The following is a 22,532-nucleotide window of genomic DNA, read 5'->3' on the forward strand; positions in this document are numbered from 1 at the left end:
TAACTCCAGTTCCATGGTATCCCACACCCTCTTCAGGCCTCCGCAGGCATTATACACATGAGGGACACAGGCATACATGAAGACAGCACAACAATATGCAGAAGATTTAAAAAATATATAAATGTTTAAAAAGAGGGGCGAAGGAATGGGCTGCCTGGAAGGATCTCTTCAACTATGAACTTATGGTGAGGATAGGAATTTAGGGTAAGATGTCAGGGCAAACCAGTGCTCACTAGCCCTGAGATCTCTAGAAAAGTTACTGATGATTTTCCAGTCTATAAACTGGGGACTGTGATTAGGAGGGGAGTCCATAATAAATCCCCAGTTTGCAAAGGTCTATAGTAATGATATTGCCAGTTCACAATGGATGCCAAAAAAATAAGACAAGTTCTTACTCTACCTCTAGGACAGCACACTAAAAACCAAGGAGCTATGTTTAGAGAAACATGTGGCTACTCTGAACACTGTCCTCAGCAAATGAGAGAAAAGGGGCCTTCCACATACCTTGGATCTTGGCTCCCTTGTACATGACGATGAGGCGGTCAAGGTCAGTTGGTGGTTCAGTCACAGGCTCAAGGGTTGGGTCAAAGAGACTGAGCATAGCTGCTGCCAGCTGGAAGCCAATTTCCTTGGAACTGAAGTTGCTATGGGTCCACTCATTTGAGTAATATCGGTTTGAGAATTTAGTGAGGGAGCCAGCAGCTCTGATGGCTATGTCATTGGTGTGGAAGGTGGTATCAATCACAAGTCGACCATCATAGACAAGGCATGCGTCATTAAAGGCTTTAAATGTTTCATAATCCACATTCTTCTTGTAGAAGCTGAAGAATACCTGCAAAGTGAAAAAAAACCCACATCATTAATGTGTGTGGTGGTTTGAGTGAGAATGTCCCCCACAGGCTCATATGTTTGATGGAACTGTTTGGGAAGGATTAGGAGGTATGGCCTTGTTAGAGGAGGTGTGTCACTGGGATGGGATTTGAAAAGTCCATAGTATTCCCAATTACTTCTCTCTCTCTCCTTGCTTCCTGCTTGTAGATCAGACGTAAACTCTCACCTACGGTTCCAGTGTTATGCCTGCCCACCTGTCTGCCTGCCTGCCACTATGGACTCTTACCCTCTGAAACTGTACACAAGCCCCAATTAAATGTTTCCTTCTATAAGTTGCTTTGGTTGTGATGTCTCTTCACAGTAATAGAAAGGTAACCAAGACAATCTGTTATTCCTTTCTGTGTTCCGTGTTGGAGGTTGCAAAGCTAGGCAAGTGCTCTCCCAGTTATTGCCCTTGATTTCACCTGCCCCAGAGTGTGAACAGCCTTTAGAGTAGAGAAATGTCTATAAAAGTTTATCATCACTCTATGTGATGGAGAGGCGGGGATGGAAGGGAAGGGAAGGGAAGGCAGAGGACATTACGGACCTCTGGTATGAAGAACATATTAAGGTCATCCTACATCACTCCTTATCGTTCAATTTATAAATATAATTGGAATAAAGATATCAAGTAAGGGAAGTCCTAGCACAGGAATGAGCATTTTTGCCCTGTGAGTTGGGGGCCATGTTTCCCCTGTTTTCCAACACTAAAAGTCTCTACTGCATCCCTTTTTCCACCTCCTATTCTTGTGTCTGACTCAGATCTCTCAAGCTTTCCTCTTGGAGTTACTTCATCTTCTCTTGAATCTTCAGGGCATTTCACTCATGAGTTTTAAAATCCACCAATCTTAAAAAAATTAATTATACCTTATGTATTTATTGTATGCATAGATATATTTGAGTTTGTGCATTCTATAGCTTGGATATGGGGGTCAGAGGACAGCTTGTGGGAGGCAGTTTGAGCATATATACTGTGAGTTCTGGGAATGAAATGTAGGTCATTAAACTTGATGGCAGATGTCTCCACTCTCTAAGTCATTTGTCAGCTGTATGTCCAGTAATGCCATTGAGAGATTTCCTAGAGAGTAAGAACAATGCATATTATATCTACAAGGCTGGCTCTTGCTTTCTGCCCTCAGACAGCAAGGCAGTGGTGTGGCCAGTAAACACTGGGACATTCATTTCTCTGAGTCTCTCTCTGACTCTGGGTCTTTCTCTTCCTACACAACTTTCATTTTCTTTTTCTCTTTCCCCATGGAGGTAAACTAGATTTCTACTTATATAAAAAAGAGGCCTGGCAATGGTGGCATTTTCCTTTAACCCCAGCACTTGGGAGGCAGGTTTCTGAGTTTGAGGCCAGCCTGGTCTATAGAGCTACTTCTAGGACAGCCAAAGCTACATAAAGAAACCCTGTCTTAAAAAAAAAACCCAAAATTAGAGAAAGATAGTTGACAAATTCAAATTATACATAAAAATAGTGTCCTTCATCTCTGGAATATTTGACATTTTTCAAAATTTTCGACAAAAGTTTTTCTACCTGTTAGTTCCTAGGGTAGAATGTAATTGACCCCCATTAGTTCATAGGGAGTGACACTATTAGGAAGTGTGGCTTTGTTAGGGTAGGTGTGGCCTTGTTGGAGAAAGTGAGTCACTGTGGTGGTGGGCTTTGAGGTGTCTTTTGCTCAAGATACTGCCCAGTGTTTCAGTCAATTTTCTTTTGCCTTCTGATCAAGATGTAGACACCACACTGTCTGCCTACACACCACCATGCTCTCTGCCATGATGATAATGAACTGAACCTCTGAAATTGTACACCACCACAATTAAACGTTGTCCTTTATAAGAGTTGCTGTGGTTATGGTGTCTTCACAGCAACAGAAACCCTAACTAACTTTCTTTTTCTAAATTTTGTTAGTTGTTGTTAAGGGACACATTTAACAAAGATTGCTATTTTATTCTATTTTTTTTTACTCTAAAGTGTATCAGCGCCATGTCACTGTTAACCACACTGCTCTAGAGTACTCACAACTTTGGCTGCTGTTGGATTTTCTTTTTTTTTTTAAAGTTTATTAAATTATACAAGTTTCCATTTCTGCCCCTCCTCCCAACACCCTCCCACTTCCCCCACTCCCTCTCCTCCTCCCTCTCCATCCCTAAGAGTAGTCAGGGTTTCCTGCCCTGTGGGAAGTTCAAGTTCCTCCCCCCTCCCTCCAGGTCCAGGAAGGTGAGTATCCAAACAGACTGGATCCCAAAAATCCAGTATATGCAGAGGAAACAAGTCCCAGTGTCATTGTCAATGGCTTTTCAGAAAGACTCCGGGCCAGCCACATTCAGAGAATCTGGTTAGATCACGTGCTCGTTCAGTTCCAGTCCAGCTGGCCTTGGTGAACTCTCATTAGATCAGTCCCCTTGTATCAGTGGGTGATGGCGCCCATCGCAGTCCTGATTTCTTTTTTCATTTTCTTCATCCTTCTGCTCCTCATTTGGACCGTGGAGGGCTCCGTCCGGTGCTCCAATATGGGTCTCCGTCTGTATCGCCATCCAACATCGGATGAAGGTTTCCTCTGCTCTTGCCTTCTTTGTTCACGTTCTCCTTCCTTCTGCCTCTCCTTTGGACCTAGGGAGCTAGGTCCAGTGTTTCGACGTGGGTCTCCGCCTCCATCTCCCTCCATCGCCAGATGAGGGTTCTGGCACTCTTGCCTATTTCCAATCTCCAGGAGGATAGCTACATGATTTTCGTCAGGTTCACCTTCTTATTTAGCTTCTCTAGGATCACGAATAATAGGCTCAAAGACCTTTAATTACGGTTAGAATCCACTTATGAGTGAATACATACCATATTCCTCTTTTTGGGTCTGGCTTACCTCACTCAGTAAAGCGTTTTCTATTTCCATCCATTTGCATGCAAAAGTCAAGATGTCATTGTTTTTTACCGCTGAGTAAAACTCTAATGTATATATGTTCCACACCTTTTTTAACCATTCTTCTATTGAGGGGCACCTAGGTTGTTTCCAGGTTCTGGCTATTACAAATAGTGCTGCTATGAACATAGTTGAACAAATGCTTTTGTAATATGTTAGGGCATCTCTTGGGTATATTCCCAAGAGTGGAATTGCTGGGTCCTGAGGGAGGTTGACTCCCAGTTTCCTGAGAAACCGCCACACTGATTTCCACAGTGGCTGCACAAGTTTGCATTCCCACCAACAATGGATGAGTGTTCCCCTCATTCCACATCCTCTCCAGCATAGGCTATCATTGGTGTTTTTGAGTTTGGCTATTCTGACAGGTGTAAGATGATACCTCAAAGTTGTTTTGATTTGCATTTCCCTGATCGCTAAGGAGGTTGAGCATGACCTTAAGTGCTTTTTAGCCATTCGAAGTTCATCTGTTGTGAATTCTCTGTTCAGTTCAGTACCCCATTTTTTTAATTGGGTTAATTAGAGTTTTCGTGTCTAGTTTCTTGAGTTGTTTGTATATTTTGGAGATCAGACCTTTGTCTGTTGAGGGGTTTGTGAAGATCTTCTCCCAGTCAGAAGGTAGCCTTTTTGTCTTACTGACAGTGTCCTTTGCTTTACAGAAGCTTCTCAGTTTCAGTAGGTCCCATTTATTTATTGTTTCTCTTATTGTCTGCGCTCCTGGGGTTCTGCTTAGGAAGTGGTCTCCTGTGCCTATGTCTTGTAGACTACTTCCTACTTTCTCTTCTATCAGGTTCAAAGTGGTCGGATTAATGTTGATGTCTTTAATACATTTGGACCTGAGTTTTGTGCATGGTGATAGATATGGATCTATTTTCATTCTTCTACAGGTTGACATCCAGTTATGCCAGCACCATTTGTTAAAGATGCTATCCTTCTTCCATTGTATACCTTTAGCTCCCTTGTCGAAAATCAGGTGTTCATACGTTTGTGGGTTAATACCCGGGTCTTCTATTCGATTCCATAGGTCGACTTCTCTGTTGTTATGCCAATACCAAGCTGTTTTCAATACTGTAGCTCTGTAATAGAGTTTGAAGTCAGGGATGGTAATGCCTCCAGAAGTTCCTTTATTGTATAAGATTGTTTTGGCTATCCTGGGTTTTTTGTTTTTCCATATAAACTTGATTATTGTTCTCTCCAGGTCTGTGAAGAAGTTTGATGGGATTTTGATGGGAATTGCATTGAATCTATAGATTGCTTTTGGTAGAATTGCCATTTTTACTATGTTGATTCTCCCAATCCAAGAGCAGAGGAGGTCTTTCCATTTTCTGGTATCCTCCTCAATTTCTTTCTTCAAGGACTTAAAGTTCTTATCAAATAGGTCTTTCACCTCCTTGGTTAAAGTTACCCCAAGATACTTTATGCTATTTGTGGCTATCATGAAAGGTGATGTTTCTCTGATTTCCCTCTCTGCTTCTTTATCCTTTGTGTATAGGAGGGCTACCGATTTTTTGGAGTTGATCTTGTATCCTGCCACATTACTAAAGGTGTTTATCAACTGTAGGAATTCTTTGGTAGAGTTTTTGGGATCGCTTATGTACACTATCATATCGTCTGCAAATAACGAAAGTTTAACTTCATCCTTTCCAATTCGTATCCCCTTGATCCCCTTATGTTGTCTTATTGCTATTGCTAGAACTTCAAGCACTATATTGAAGAGGTATGGAGAGAGTGGACAGCCTTGTCGTGTTCCTGATTTTAGTGGAAAGGCTTTGAGTTTCTCTCCATTCAATTTGATGTTAGCTGTCGGCTTGCTGTATATTGCTTTTATTATATTTAGGTATGATCCTTGTATCCCCAGTCTCTCCAACACCTTTATCATAAATGGGTGTTGAATTTTGTCAAATGCTTTTTCAGCATCCAATGAAATGATCATATGGTTTTCTGCTGTTGGATTTTCATGGTAGCATTTCCACATTGAGGAATAAACAGGTAAATCTAGCAGTGACTTGATAAACCTCATATGCTCACATTCTCAGAGAATTACTTTCCTGCTAGACTTGTCAAGGCCACATGGATCTCTTGTTGAAAAAAAAATAAGAAGGTTTCCATGTAATCGAACAAATGGACACCAATAAACAGGAAAGACTTTCATAAGAGCTACTAGCTTGGTTTAGATTGACTGGAGGTTACACACCTGCCAGGAACCCAAGAGATATGGCTATAAGGCAGAAATAAGAAAACTTTGACATGGGGTAAAATAAGACCCAAGCCAACAACCTCCACAACAGCAGGCCTGAGTCACCAACCTCAGGCAGAGCAGGCCCAAGGTAGCAACCTCCAGAGGAGCAGGTACAAGGGAGTGACAGCTGAGGGAGTAGGCCCAAGCCAGAGAAATCTGTGGGACCTGGAAATGAGTCAGGGACCTCTGAGGGAGCAGGCCAGAGCTAGAGACCTCTGTGGGACTGGCTCAAATCAGAAACCTCCATGGGAGCAGGCCCAAGCCACAGAAAACTGTGGGAAAATATCTGGACCAGCAACCCCAGCAGGAGCAGGCCTGAGGCAATGAGTTCCATAGGAGCAGGTACAAGGGAGCCACCACTAAGGGAGCAGGCCAGAGTCAGAGACCTCTGTGGGACAGGGCATGGACTGGTAACCTCTGAGGGAGCAAATCTGAAACAGTGACCACAGTGGGATCTGACCCAAGCAAGCAACCTCAGTGAAAGCAGGGCCAAATGACCCACAGAGTGAACCCCAGGAGTGCTGAGTGACCTCCAAAAACACTCGGTGACCTCTGGGGTGACTGGACCTGTAGCCCTGATTGCATCATGAAGAGCAAACATCTGAGCCTTGGATTCACTGGCACAGGGAAGATTGCTCACCAGAGTCATAGCTCCAACTATACCAATCAGAGGAAAAGATGGATAGACAAGGTAAGAACACACAAAGAGCAACACGATACCAACAAAAACAAGTGGCCCTACAAGAGCAAGACTTGAACACCCAAATATAGATGAAGCAGAAGAAAATGACCTAAAAAATAACTTTAAGAGAATGTTTGAGGCCCTTAAAGAGGAAATGAAAAATTCTCTCAAAGAAATGGAGGAAAAGAAAAACAAAAAATTAGAAGAATCAACAAAACCCTTAAAGAAAACCAAGAAAAAGTAACCAAACAGATGAAAGAAATGATTCAAGACTTGGAAACCGAAATAGAAACAATAAAGAAAACACAAACTGAGTGAATTATAGAAATGGAAATTATGAGAAAATGATCTGCATAAACAGCAGAATACAAGAGATGGAAGAGAAAATCTCAACAATGAAGATGCAATAAAGGAAACAGACTCATTAGTCAAAGTAAATTAAATCCAACAAAGGCTTAACACAAAATATCCAGGAAATATGAGACACCAGGAAAGAATAAACATAAGAATAATAGGGATAGAAGGAGAAGAAATCTAACTCAAAAGCACATAAAATTTATTCAGCAAAATCATAGAAGAAAACTTTCCCAACCTAATGAAAGATGTGCATATGAAGATACAAGAAGCTTATAGAATACCAAATAGACTGGATCAAAAAAAGTCCACTTACCACACGATAATCAAAACACTAAACATACAGAATAAAGAAAGAATATTAAGAGCTGCAAAGGAAAATGACCAAGTAATATATAAAGGCAGAATTACGGCCTACTTCTCAATTGAAACAATGAAAGCCAGAAAGTCTTGGTCAAGCATTATGCAGACATTAAGAGACCCTGGATGCCAGCCCAGACTACTATACCAGCAAAACTTTCAATCACTATAGATAGACAAAAGACGATATTCCATGACAGAACCAGATTTAATCAATACCTAGCCACAAACCCAGTCCTACACAAAGTACTAGAGGGAAAACTCTAACCTGAGGAAGTTAGCTACATCAACAAAAACAGAGACATAGATGATCTCACAGCAGCAAATCCCAAAGAATGGAAAAACACACACAATAACATCACCAACAATGAAAACTAAAATAACAGAAACTAGCAATCACTGGTCATTAATATCCATTAATGGGCTCAACTCACCTATAAAGAGGCACAGGTTAACAGATTGGATATGAAAACAGAATCCCCCCTTCTGCTGTATAAAGAAATATACCTCAACCTCAAAGACAAACATTGCCTCATCATAAAGGATTGGGAAATTTTTTCCAATCAAATGAACCTAAGAAACAAGCTGGTGTAGCTATCCTAATATCTAACAAAATAGACTCCAAGCTAAAACCAATCAAAAGAGATGAAGAAGGACATTTCATATTAGTCACAAGAAACATCCATCAAGAGAAAATCTCAATACTGAACGTCTATGCCCAAAATACAAGAGCACCCTCATATGTAAAAGAAACACTACTAAAGCTTAAATCACACATTAAACCCCACACACTAATAGTGGGAGACTTTAATACCCTACTCTCACCACTGGACAGGTCTATCAAGACAGAACGTTAACAGAGAAATAAGGGAACTAACAGATGTCATGAATCAAATGAACTTAACAGACATCTATAGAGCAATCCATCCTAACATAAAAGAATATACCTTCTTTTCAACACCTCATGGAACTTTCTCAAAAATTGACCACATACTAGATAACAAAGCAACCTCAACAGATACAAAAATATTGGAATAACCCCATGTATCTTATCGGATCACCATGGCTTAAAGTTAGAATTCAATAGCAATACTAATTCCAGAAAACCCACAAACTCATGGAAATTAAACAATAATCATCAATGGGTCAAGGAAGAAATAAAGTAAGAAATCAAAGACTTCCTAAAATACAATGAAAATAACCACACAACATACCCAGATTTATGGGACATAATGAAAGCAGTGTTAAGAGGAAAATTCATAGCACTAAATGCCTACATAAAGAAGATGTAAAAAAAATCCCACACTAGTAAGTTAACAGAACACCTGAAAACTCTAGAACAAAAAGAAGCAAATTCACCCAGGAGGACTAGAAGGCAGGAAATAATCAAATTAAAGCTGAAATCAACAAAGTAGAAACAAAGAAAACAATTCAAAGAATCAATGAGACAAAGAGTTGGTTCTTTAAGAAAATCAACAAGTAGATAAACCTTTAGCCAAACTAACCAAAAGGCAGAGAGAGAATATACAAATTAACAAAATCAGAAATAAAAAGTGGGAAATAATAACAGACACAGAGGAAATACAGAGAATCATCAGGTCATATTTCAAAAACCTGAACTTTACAAAATTGGAAAACTTAAAGGAAATGGACAATTTTCTGGATAAATATCACTTACCAAATGAAATCAAGAACAGATATGTAACTAAATAGACCTATAGCTGCTAAAGAAAGAGAAATAGTCAGCAAAAGTCTCCAAAACCCCCCCCCCCAGAAAGACCAGGGCAAGTGCAGAATTCTACAAGGTTTTCAAAGAAGAACCAATACTACCCTGATACCAAATCACACAAAGATATTATTAAGAAAGAGAATTACAAACCAATCTCACTTGTGAACATTGATACAAAAATACTCAATAAAATGCTGGCAAACCGAATCAAGAACACATCAGAAAAAAATCATTTACCATGATCAAGTAGGCTTCATAATCCACCATATAAACAAACTGAAAAAAAAACCCCACATGGCCATTTCATTAGATGCTATAAAAATAGTTCAACAATATACAATGTTGAAGAGAGCAGGAGAGCAGGGAGGGATAAAAGGAACATACCTAAACATAATAAAGGCAATATATAGCAAACCAACAGCCAACATCAAACTAAATGGAGAGAAACTCACAGTGATCCCACTGAAATCAGGAACAAGACAACATCCACTGTCTCCATATCTATTCAATATAGTTCTTGAGGTCCTAGCTAGAGCAATAAGACAACAAAAGGACATCAGGGGGATAGAAAATGAAAGAAGAAGTCAAACTCTCACTATTTGCTGCTGATATGATAGTTTACATAAGAGATCCCAAAAATGCTATCAAGGAACTTCTACAACTCATAAACACCTTCAGTATTGTAGCAGGATACAAGATTAACTCAAAAAAATCAGTAGTCCTCCTTTACTCAGATGATAAATGGGCTGAGAAAGAAATCAGAGAAATATAACCCTTCACAATAGACACAAATAACATTACATATCTTGGAGTAACTCTAACCGAACAAGTAGGAGACCTGTATGATAAGAACTTTAAAACTCTGAAGCAAAAAATTGAAGAAGACACCAGAAAATGGAAAGATATCCCATGCTCTTGGGTAGGTAGAATTGACATAGTAAAAATGGCAATCTTACCAAAATCAATCTACTGATCAATGCAATGCCCATTATAATTCCAGCAAAATTCTTCACAGACCTCAAAAGTACAATACTCAACTTTATATGGAATAACAAAAAAATCCAGCATAGCCCAAACAATCCTGTACAATAAAGAGACTTCTGGAGGCATCACAATCCCTGACTTCAAACTCTAATACAGAGCTACAGTACTGAAAATAGTCTGGTATGGCATAAAAACAGACAGGACAACTAATGGAACCAAATCGAAGACCCAGATATCAAGCCACACACCTACAAACACCTGAATGTTAATAAAGAAGCAAAAAATATAAAATGAAAAAAGAAAGCATATTTAACAAATGGTGCGGGCATAACTGGATATCAATATGTAGAAGAATGGAAATAGATCCATATATATTGTCATGCACAAAACTCAAGTCCAAATAGATCAAAGACCTCAACATAAAACCAACCACACTTAACCTTTTAGAAGAGAAAGTGGGAAGTACACTTGAACGCATTGGCACTGGAGATCACATTCTAAATATAACCCCAGTAGGACAGACACTGAGAAAAGCAATTAATAAATGGCATCTCCTGACTGAGAAGCGTCTGCAAAGTAAAGGACATGATCAACAAGACAAAATGGCAGCCTACAGAATGGAAAAAAAAAATCTTCACCAACCCCACATCAGACAGAGGGATGATCTCTAAAATATACAAAGAACTCAAGAAATTGGTCATCAAAAGAACAAATAATCCAATAAAAAATGGGATATAGACCTAAACAGAAAACTTTCAGCAGAGGAATCTAAAATTATTGAAAGACAAAGAAATGCTCAACATCAGAGAAATGCAAATCAAAACAACTCTGAGATTCCATCTTACACCTGTAAGAATGGCCAAGATCAAAAACACCGATGACAACTTATGCCGGCGAGGTTGCAGAGTAAAGGAAACACTTCTGCACTACTGGTGGAAGTGCAAGCTGGTACAGCTCCTGTGGATGTCAGTATGGCAATTTCTCAGAAAATTAGGAAACAACCTTCCTCAAGACCCAGTAATACCACTTTTGGTTATAGACCCAAAGGAAGCTCAATCATCCTACAAGGACACGTGTTCAACTATATTCATAGCAGCATTGTTTGTCATAGCCAGAACCTGGAAACAACCTAAATGCCTTTCGACCAAAGAATGGATAAGGGAAATGTGGTACAGTTACACAATGAAGTACTGTACAGCAGAAAAAGTAATAACATCTTGAAATTTGTAGGCAAATGGATGGATCTAGAAAACATCCTATTGCATGAGGTAATCCAGATCCAGAAAGACAATCATCATATGCACTCACTCATAAGTGGTTTTTAAACATGAAGTGAAGAAAACCAGCCCCCAAATCACAATCTCAGAGAACCTAGACAATAAAGAGGACCCTAAGAGAGACATACATGGATATAATGTACATGGGAAGTAGAAAAAGACAAGATCTCCTGAGTAAATTGGGAGCAAGGGGACCTAAAGAAAAGGTAGGAAGGGAGGGGATACTGTGTAACTATGGTCTTGTACCCTGTAAAGATTTGTAACTTATATTGGTTACAATATAAGTTGAGTTGTCAATATAAATGAGTTGTCTTTACTGAGAAGTAAGCTTTGAATTTTATCTTTAAAAAATTCAAAATTGACAGGCCTCCATTTTAGACTGAGAGAGACAGAGAGGCATGGGGATGGAACACAGTTTATCAGTGTCAGGAATAAATGAGGTGGGAGACTTCCAGATAAGATGGCTGGTGAAGCAGAATAAGAATAAAAAATAAAAGCCTCTATTCTGAAGAGAGGAACCAAGGGTGAGCCTTGAAAATCCACAAAAGAAGTGAAATTGTACTTGGAAAAGGCAGAAAATCAACAACAGCAAGAAGAAAATGGGATGCAAAGCAGTAACCACAATGTAGCCTTGGGCCACAGTTCCCTGCTGTGGGGAGATGGAAGATGCACAGTCCTGGTCTCAGGAAAGGCCCACAGCCACCACTGCATCAAACCCAGTCACTGGTTTTGGAAAGACAATGATTTTTCTGGTACAGTTGCCAGTGAGTAGGAATAAGTCCTACTTTATGACATTGTGTGACTCAAGGTGTGGTGGATGCTATCCTGAAAGATAAATTATTGTTAAGCACTGTGTTACCTAGGGGTCTTATCAGAGTACAATTGTATAACAGCGAAGCTCAATTTTGCTGCCACAGTCACTGGGTGAGGGAAGGCCCAGAAAGACAGCTGGATGTTGACCAGGTAGAAGCAGGAGGTAGATGGCAGGAAGCTCTTCTCAGACTGTGAAGTGATGTGGGATTCTTGAGAAATCAAGCTTGGGAAGGAATTCTACACACACACACACACACACACACACACACAAAACAGAGTTAAGCACGGCTTCATGGTAGCAACATTTTCTTGGTTGGACTCTGTTTGCTAGAAGCAAGCAGAGGCATGATTGCTATAAGAGAAGGCTTCCTGGGTCAAGTCGTGGTGATGCACACCTTTAATCCCAGAATTTGGGAGACAGAATCCAAACTCACACCTTTCTGCTTACATGACAAATAGTTTACTAACCAAGTCATTTCCCCAGTCTAACGTCAATTTTGACCAACGAAACAAATAAATTACTTAAATAATATAATCTGTCAAAATTGACATAAAAGAAATAAAAATCCAAGTAACCTTATATCTGATTGAGAAATGGAATTTGTTATCAAAACTTTTCCTACACAATATGTTCCATGCCCAGATAGTTCCACTGGCCAATTTTATCAACATTGAAAGAAGTAGCATCAACCTCACACCAGACTTTTAAGACAATGCAGAAGGAACAAACATTGCCTAAATCATTTCACAAGGTGAGCAGAGCTCAAATATCTAAACCCTACAATGGTAACAAAACGATAGACCAGCATCTTTCAAAATGATTCTGAAACATACCAACAAAATTAAGACTCTCCTGAGGTTCCCTAGGAAGATCTTGCAGTTTCTTAGGACAATGGTTTGGGGTAGAAATTTGAAGCTGAAACATTTTCATTTTCCCCCATCTTGGATAAGCACAATATCTAAGTGTAGACAATATAAGTTTCAAAATGAAATTTTCTTTTTTGTTTTCATTGCTAGATCCTGAAGCAACAAGACAAAGTTTGGGACCTATTTGGTGGTTCGTAAATATCTGTGTAGTGAATACATGAATGAATGCAGTAAATATCAGATTAGACAATTTCTAAGGACCTCAGGCCACACTGCCCAGGGCATACCCTCCATGGGGTGATACTATCTGATCTGTGTTCTTGGATGACATAATGGTAGAAAGGGGACTAGGCCCAGAGAGCGATGCACAGCTTTTGATCAGAAAATGTGCTCCAGCGAGAGGAATGCAGCTGTGATCAGAAGTCGGCTGCTCAGTGGCAGTGACTTTAGGGACAAAGGAAAAGTGCATTGTGCACATGAACCCCTGCCCCTGCTTGTAGTTCCCACCAGGTTGTCTCAGGTAATGAGGGATTCATGCCTGTGGTGTGCATGGGCCCTGGACTGGTCAGTGTCTGGCTCAGCTCCAGCAGCTCCCTGGTCAGCAGAATCTCTGTGTCAGGTCATTCTCAGGAGCTTCCCGGACCTGTAGACCCATGAACAGGGCTGCTGTGATTTTAGGTCTGGGGTTGCCCAGGGGCCTAGGTTACCACTGTATTCTTGCTGGGGTGTGTTATAAGAAAGCAGAATATGGACAACCCCTTTCCAGTACCCCTTGGGGTGTCCTTCACGTAGTGAGATTCTCTTTCTTTTAATGTGCAGTGGGCAGAACAACTTGCCTGTAGGAAAACTGGTAGCAGAGATCCTGACTCCCATTCCACTTGCTTTTAGAACTATCACTGTGTTTTGACAAAGCACAGGCTCAAGAAAGGACTAGAATCTCAGCTGAAGTTGATCCAGCATCAATAGCCAGAAAAGTCAATGTGCCTTCTAGGTGATTCCAGCTCTCTCTACTGTCTTAATTCAGCTACGCAAGAAATCTCCTGTGGTAGTTGCCTCTTTGGGCCAAGCAAACCCCCAACCAGGATCAATAAATAATGATAACAAAATGTTTTAAGCCACTACGTTGGTAGAAGCTTCTTGCTTCTGGGCGAAGGAAAACCCAGACAGTTTGAAAACATACCCCAAACCCTGCAGCCATAAATTCTCTGCTGCAATCTTCCAGAGTCCCTAGCCCCTGGGAGGCGAGCACTCTCCCTAAGCAGATGGTTCACAGGGATGGACTTACTGAGCACTCCAGTCGGAAAGGCTTGGTGGAAGTGGTGAAGCTGGCGCTGTGGATGGGATCTGGGTCCTGGCCGTCGTTCCACTGAGCCAAGAGCGAGTCCTGATAGACCGTCACCCCGGCGGCGGTGAGTGCATCTTGCACGGCACTCTCTATCACATAGTTGTTGATGCAGGTTGTGCTGGAATCGGCTGGGGGATGTACAAAGTAGATGCGGTTCCCATTCACGCCAGTGTGCAAAAGTGTCTCCACTGTTGTGTAAGCGTCAATTGTATTCCCATAGACAATGACCTTCCCTAGAAAGAGAGGGACATGCTAAGATACACAATTAAAAAAAAACTTATTAGTCAAATGCTAATAATGCTGAATTGCTCCCTCTAACCCTTTCATTTTTCAGCTGCAGGAAGCCAGTGGTGTTACCTAGCAACGGCGACCAAGATAATTTAGTAAAGAATTGGCACAAAACATCCCACAAAGTAGTCAAGTACTTCTAACGCAGAAGTAGGACATTCATTTATGTTCCTATAATTTGAAAGTTGAAATTATGCTGGAGGAAATGGCCTAGAATAAAACCTTTTATCTTGTTTTTGTTCCCTATTTGCTACACTTATTAAGGAAACAAAATTGCTGAAGTCTGCCATGCATACAACTTCTCGTGAGCCACGAAAGGACACCGGCAAAAGCACGTCTGCCTATGGGTGTGACACAGAGTTTTAATATGGAGATGCTGACCCGGGTTGATTTCAAGGTAGCTCCCTTGTTTCTGAGAACTAAGAGTTGCAACCATCTGCTTTCAATGTGTAATTTTATAAAGATTCAAATTGCTGGTTTTAGAACTGAATGTGTCAAGACCTAGCTAGAGGGATGGAAGGGTATTATTTTGCTCAGCAAATATAAAATCATAAAATAAGCCTGAAAGAATTCCCTGTATAAGGGAGCATTTTGAGAGAAGCAGTCAATCCCACATATTTACATATTTCAAAAACGCTACAGAAATAATTACAACTGTTACTATGTTACCAGTTCTAAGCTCAGTGGCACTCTAAACTGGGCGCAGCTTCTACTGTTTTTGACATTGAGTTGTTATTTTTTTTAACCTTTTTTATAAAGAAGAAACAAGTGCCTGTAGACTCGTTTTTCTCAGATCTGCTGTAAGAATTTTACCGCAATGTCTACACTCACTGAGTCTCTGTTGTTTTTTTCTTCTGGTTCACACAACAGTATGAAAAGAAATTTCATAAGGCAAACTAAACAAGTGTATTATTAAGTTCAGTTGAATAAATCATGCAAAACTTGCTTTCTTATTCCTTTATTGAAAATTGTTTTTTCATACAATATACTTTGATTATGGTTTCTCATCTCTCCAACTCCTCCAAACGCCCCCTTACCTCTCCTTCCATCCAAATCCACAACCTTTCTGTCTCTCATTGGACAACAACTAGGCATCTAAAGAATAATAATAAGGCAATAACACAAAAACAAACAAATCAAAATAGCACAGAAAAAACATGAAGAAGAACCAAATAAAAAGCATGAGAAACATATTAGATACAGAGACACACACGTTTACATACACAGGTATCCCATTAAAATATAAAACTGAAAGTCATAATATATACTCAAAGGACCTGCAAGTTTTCTTTTTTTTAAAGGCCCTGGCTCAATATTATGAGACAAAGAACCTTCAAACATGCCACTGAGTTCATTTTGTGGTGGCCATCTACCACTGAGCATGAGTTAAACAAACCTTAAGAGTAGTTTGTTTCTTCAGGGAGACTCCCTTGGAGAAAACTAACTTTTCATTTTCACATAGTTATCAACTGGAGATGGCTTCCGGATTAGGGGTGGGGACTCATGTCTACTTCTTCTTTCAGCTCTAGGACCCCATCTAGTACAGACCTGTGCAGGCCCTGTGCATGCTGTCCTGGTCTCTGAGTTAAGACTCATTTCCTTGGCATCCTCCATCCCCTCCGGCTCTTACACCTTTTCCACTTCCTCTTCTGCAGAGTTCCCTGAGCGCTAAGTGGAGGGATTCTATGGAGACATTCCTTTTAGGAGAGAGTATGCCCAGGATTCTCACACTCTGCATATTATCTGGTTGTGGTTCTTATATTTGCTCCTATCTGCTGTGGGAGAAAGCTTCTCTGATGAAGGCTAAGCAAAGGAGTGATCTTTGAGTATATAAGATTGTCATTAGTAGCCATTTTATTGCTATATTCTTTAAGCAGAACAATAGTATTCGGTTTTCCCTAGGTTCCTTGCCTGTCTAGTCTCAGGATCTTGACCACCCAAGCAATGCCAGACATAGGTCCCATCTCATGAAGTGGGCCTTAAATCAAATCAGATAATGGTTGGTTACTCCCACAAGCTTGGTGCCACTATTACACCAGAATATCTTGCAAGCAGGTCATCACTGAAGACTAAAAGATTTATATCTGATGTGGCATTCCCCTCTGTGTGCTGTGATTAGCATTAATGAATAAAGAAACTGCCTTGGCCTGTTGATAGGAGAGAACTTAGGTTGGTGGGGAAGATGGAACTAAATGATGGAAGAAAGAAGGGCAGAGTCAGAGAGACACCAAGAATCCTCTGCCTGAGATAGACGCTGGTTAGAATCTTTGCCGGTTAGCCACTGCCACATAGCGATATACAAATTAATAGAAAAGGGTTAAATTAATGTAAGAGTTAGCCAATAAGAAGTTAGAGCTAATGGGACAAGCAGTGATTTAATAAATACAGTTTCTATGTGATTATTTTGGGTGTAAGCTAGCTGGGCGGCCAGGAAGAACAAGCGGCTCACCCCTCCCTGCAACATATATTTGAGTTGGTGTTTACTTTTCTCCTTTGGTAGCATGTAGAGTATCTTCCAGTTCCATGAACACTAGACCATAAGGGTAAAGGCTCTAGAGACTTACCAGTTGGACTTCAATGAGTTATGTAGGTGTTGTCTTCAGCAATAGGACCTTTCCATTAGTTTGAAGGGAGCATCCAGTAGCCTTGGAAATAGCCTGGGTTATTTGAGGGTTCCTATGGGGCCTCTTTGGCCAACAACTTGATTAGATGCAGCTCATTACTAGTACTGGAAGCCTCATTTGATAATTGTCCAGTTGGGGCTCTGTATTCCTCATTATTTGACAATTTCATTTAGATTGCATTCATATATGAATAGGAGGCTTCTACTATACTGGGCTTCCACATGACCCCTCAAATGGCTCTTAGTTTTAGGTGTCCTTCCCCATATTCCCTCCACTGAACCCTCTCTTCCTTTCTCCCGATTTGACTCTCCCTTTCCAGTACTCCACCCTGCCCTTGTCCATCCATAACTAGCTATTCTATTTTCACTTCCTAGGGAGACCCTCCCTCTCCCAGTCTCTGATTCTCTACCCAATCCTCTGGGGTTACATGGATTACAGCTTGTTTAACAATGACTTATCCACATACAAGCAAATACATGTCATATTTGGTTTTCAGGGTCTGGGTTACCTCACTCAGGATGATTTTTTTTTTCTGGTCCCATTCATTTACCTGTGAATTTCAGAATTTCATTCTTTAAATGGTTGAATAATATTCCATTGTGCAAATGTACCACATTTTCTTCATCCATCAATCCACTGATGATGTGTCTCCAATTTCTGGCTATTAAGAATAGAGCAGCAATGAACATGGATGAACAAGTGTCTGTGTAGTAAGGTGAGGTATCCTTTGATTATATGCCCAATGGTGGTATGGCTGGATCTTGAGGTAGATCAATTCCCATCTTCCTGAGGAATTGTCACACTGATTTCCACAGTGGCTGCACAAGTTTGCACTTCCAACAGCAACGAATGAATGTCCACCGACTCCACATTCTTGCCAGTATGAGCTGCCTTTTTTTTAAATCTTGACCATTCTAACTGGTTTAAGATGAAATCTTAAAGAAATTTTGATTTGCATTTCCCTGATGACTAAGGATGTTGAACATTTCTTTAAGTGCTTCTCAGCCATTTGAATTTCCTCTTTTGAGGAATTCTGATTAGAGCTGTACCCCATTTTTAAATTGGGTTATTTGTTTTCTTGATGTCCAATTTCTTTGAGTTTATATATTTTGGATATTACCCCTCTATCAGATGTGTAAATGGTAAAAAAAAACCTTTTCCCATTCTGTAGCCTGCTGCTTTGAACATCTGATTTTTCATAAAGAAGCCAGAAATACACACTGGAAAAAATATAGCACCTTCAACAAACGGTGCTGGTCAAACTGGACGGCCGCTTGTAGAAGAACACAAACAGATTCACACTTGTCACCTTGCACACAACTTGAATGGATCAAGGACCCCAACATAAAACCAGATACACTGATTCTAACAGCGGCTCAGAAAAAGACTTTCTGAACAGAACAGTGAAAGCACAGACACTAAGAACATTAATAAATGGAACGTCATGAAACTGAAAAGCTTCTGTATGGTAAAGGACACCATTAAAACTTGCTTTCAGTCCAAAATTTAAAAAGAAGTCTTATTTAGTACAAAGATAAGCTCCAAGAACTTCCAGATGGCGCCTCTGGGGCAGCCCACATCTAGAAAATACTCCCATGTGCCTACTCCTCTGTCATGGGATGCCAAGCCAGCAGTGTGGGGGGGGGGAGGGGAGAGGGTAGCCTTACTCGCCTTGGCCAGGGGTATTCTTATTGGGAAGCAGGTTCTTCAGATCAATAGTTCCTTGGCTGATAGGGTCAAACCTTGTTTAAAGTCCTGAAGCTTTTGCCTGCTGGCAGAACAGCAATCTTGGTTGTCTTGTATAACCAAGAGTGGGCCTGCCAGGAGACAAGGCAGGACACTAGAACTGTCAGGGGGCTGAGTCCCAGTCTTTCAAAATAGATGTTACAAAGCATGCCCATTTTCAGCTAAAGCAATTTAAGTGTGTATGCCACACAAAGCCCACGGTTTTGTGTTTCGTATTCTCTGCCGTGCTAGCTGAGAGCAATTCCACTGTAAACTTTCTCCTGCCTGCCCAGGGAAGGAGGGCAGCTCTGCTGGAATATGTGGCAAACTCTCTAACAAGTGCTCCTAATGGACTGTCAATAGCTTTGATGGTGTTTTCCTTAAAAAAAAATCAAGATATTTTGTGAGACCTATACTTTTATCAATAAGACTAGTGAGAGTCTAACCTATGAACTGTTCTGGCTAGCATGGCAGTCTTGAGCTATGACAAAGTGTCTGAGAAATATCAACGTACAAGGAAGAAAGAGTTATCTTACTACAGAAGCTTTGATCATAGAACTTGGTTCTTTTGTATTTTGGACAGTGATAGGACAGAACATCATGGTGGGGTGTGTGTGTGTCTGAGAGAGCCTGCCCCCCATTATTGTGGCTCTGAGACAGAGAGACGGAAAAAGAAGGGATTCAAGTCCCCCTTTCAAGGGCATTACTCTATTGAGCTGACTTCCATCCACAAGATGCCACTTCTAAAGGGTCATACCACCTCCCAATAGAGCCACAGGCTGGTGACCAAGCCGTTAGCATATAGGCCATTTTGGGGGGGGGGGACGACACAGAACCTGACTGTAACAGCTTTCTTTAGTTTGAACCAACAGTCCCTAAAAGAGAGGTGATACTTTAGCTTCCTAACAGCCAGCTATCACAACAGCGCTGCATGACAAGCCTCCCCAAAGCCAGTGCCAAACAGTTTAAATAAGCATGGTGTGCATTGTCACACACCTGTGCTGAGCTGGAGTTTCCTGATATGGTTCTGCCCTATGGTTTGCTGGGTAGGAGTTTGCTCAACACGTCCTTTGTCTTCCCTGAACAGATAACTCCCTGAGGCATATTCTACTTATGACAAAATGCAAGAACACCAATCCTTGAGTATACTCCATGACCCTGCTTATACAACATCCACAGGATTCCGTGGCCCACAGCCACACCTAAAGCCAAGAGAGCAGGGAAGGCCTTCTGACAACACAGGGAGGAGAGGGGCATGGACCACACCAGTCACAGGTAATGGCTGCTTACACAGTTCCATCTAAAGTATTCATTCAGATACTTTCCATCTGATGATATCGTCTCATTACTCATAAAATATACAAGAATCTCATTATAATTTGTTTGGAAATAAGTCAGACTATAGTACAGACCCACGAAGAGGAGACAAGCTAACAGCCTGGCACAACAAAGTCAGTCTGTTGGCTTCGCCAGTCCAATCTGTTGCCTTTGAAATAGGTTTTCCATGGGAGATTTTTCTTTCCACTATTTTCCTGAAACTAGGAATTCTTTTTTTCCTCGTTTCTCACTTTTACTTTGCAAAGAAATTTCAGAGGCAATTTGCTTATGACTCCAATATGCCAAGTACAACACCGGCACTTTTATATACTTTATCACTGGCTCCATGATGCATGAGGTTGGAGCTTGGCCTGACTAGGGCAGTGAGGGAAGGGAGAAAGAACACACACACACACACACACACACACACACACACACACACACACACAGAGAGAGAGAGAGAGAGAGAGAGAGAGAGAGAGAGAGAGAGAGAGAGAGAGATCTTTACAGAGAAGCTGGGCTATGCTCACCTTGATACAGCAGTACCAGCACCAACTATATAACAAACCTCACTCAGAGTATTGGTTCTTTACAGCAGAGAAGGAACACACTGTTCTCAGTGGTCAGCATAGGGGAGCAGCGTCAGGCTACAGGCATCCTGCAGGAGAAATGGCAGGGGCTAGTTTCGCACACACTGGTCAGTTGTTGGTAAATATTGGTTATTGGAATAGAGGAAGGCTTTGCCGGTTCCCACGGGTCTGAGAGAGATTGGCATCCTTGACACGGCTGTGCCCCTGTCAACAGCACACATCTACTGGGGACTTCATCCCTCCTCACACATTCACTCAAGGCTTCCTCTCCTCCCCAGTCACTCTTCCTGTCGCCATAACAAATCACTCAAGAAGAACCCATTGAAGCAGAGAGGAATGGCAGCATTCATAGTAGCACAGGAGGTGATTTGTTCGTGTCAGTGAATGAAGTAGAGAGACCCTGGGTTGAAATTTGTGCTGGGTTCTAACTCATGAAGCATACTAGAAGTGACTCACTTTCTCAAGTGAGCCCCCCATTTCCTAAAGGTCCCATGATCTCCCCAAATAACACTTGGTCCCTTGCTGGGGACCAAGGGCTGAAATACACTAGTCCACAGGGAAAGTTTCAGATCCCAACCGCGTCATTCTTCCATTGGTCTCCATGGGCTCATGCCCATCTCATAATGCAAAATGCATTTCAGTTCAACGTCCAAAAGTACCCTCATCTTTAAAGTACCAATCCTATTCAGAAGTCCAAAGCCATTCCTGAGATTTCAGATGCTCTCTTAATTTGGAGCCCCTACAGAATGAAAAAGGGAACTCCTATAATTTAAGTTCACGATAGAACAGGGTAATCATTCCCATTCTAAAAGTGAGGGACAGGAGGACAGCAATGAAAGTTCAGGCCACTGACCAAAATGCAGTAAGGTATACCAAGCCCCACTGTTCTTTGTTTGGCACTTCGGGCTTATGGTGGGCTTCAACAGGCTTTGGTAGGCCTTGGTGACCATAGGGTTCTGCTACCTTTAACATATATAACATTTGGTGAGGGAGAATTGTCTATATTCTGTCAGCCATGTTTTAAATAAATGCTGATTGGCCAGGCAGGAAGTATAGGCAGGAAAACCAGACAGGAAGTAGAAATGATGCAGTGAGAACATGAGAGTTCTGGGAAGGAGGACCAGAGCACCGAAGCAGTAGGATGTGATCTGTCCCACTGAAAAAGGTACTGAGCCACATGGCTAACATAGATCAGAATAATGGGTTAATATAAATCATAAGAGCAAATAAGTAGCCCAAGTTAATGGGCCAATTAGCTTTATAACTTATAAAGATCTCTGTGTGATTTTCTCTGGGACTAAACAGCTGGGGGGGGGCGGCAGGACAGAAACCCCAACAAGCAAGCCAGCCCTTCATGTTACAAACATCTCTCTTGGGCCATATCTACTTGATGGCTACACCTTTCCTTGGTGAGCATTCCATGTTCCTGGCATCTGAAACCTAGAATTTCCACGGCAACTTAAACTTCACACCTCAGTTTCACTTCACGACCTCTTGGAGCCTCCTCGCCAGAAATCTGTCCCAGACACACGCTGTCCGTTCTCGGCAGT

At 41.2% G+C, this 22,532-nt stretch overlaps 1 protein-coding gene across 3 annotated transcripts in view; it reads right to left on the minus strand.

Moving 5' to 3' along the window:
- Cfap61 (cilia and flagella associated protein 61) overlaps nucleotides 1-22,532 on the minus strand; it is a 290,445-nt gene that overhangs the window by 73,000 nt on the left and 194,913 nt on the right. For all 3 annotated transcript variants that reach the window (XM_087911144.1, XM_087911142.1, XM_087911143.1), the window contains 2 exons: nucleotides 14,379-14,671; nucleotides 505-832 (listed from right to left, as the gene is read on the minus strand). In XM_087911144.1, coding sequence (XP_087767270.1) covers nucleotides 505-832; nucleotides 14,379-14,671 — 621 coding nt within the window. The remainder of the gene's footprint in view (nucleotides 1-504; nucleotides 833-14,378; nucleotides 14,672-22,532) is intronic.

Source organism: Myodes glareolus, chromosome 10 (assembly GCF_982192425.1).
Source record: "Myodes glareolus chromosome 10, mMyoGla1.1, whole genome shotgun sequence".
In the NCBI taxonomy this organism is placed as follows: Eukaryota; Metazoa; Chordata; class Mammalia; order Rodentia; family Cricetidae; genus Myodes; species Myodes glareolus.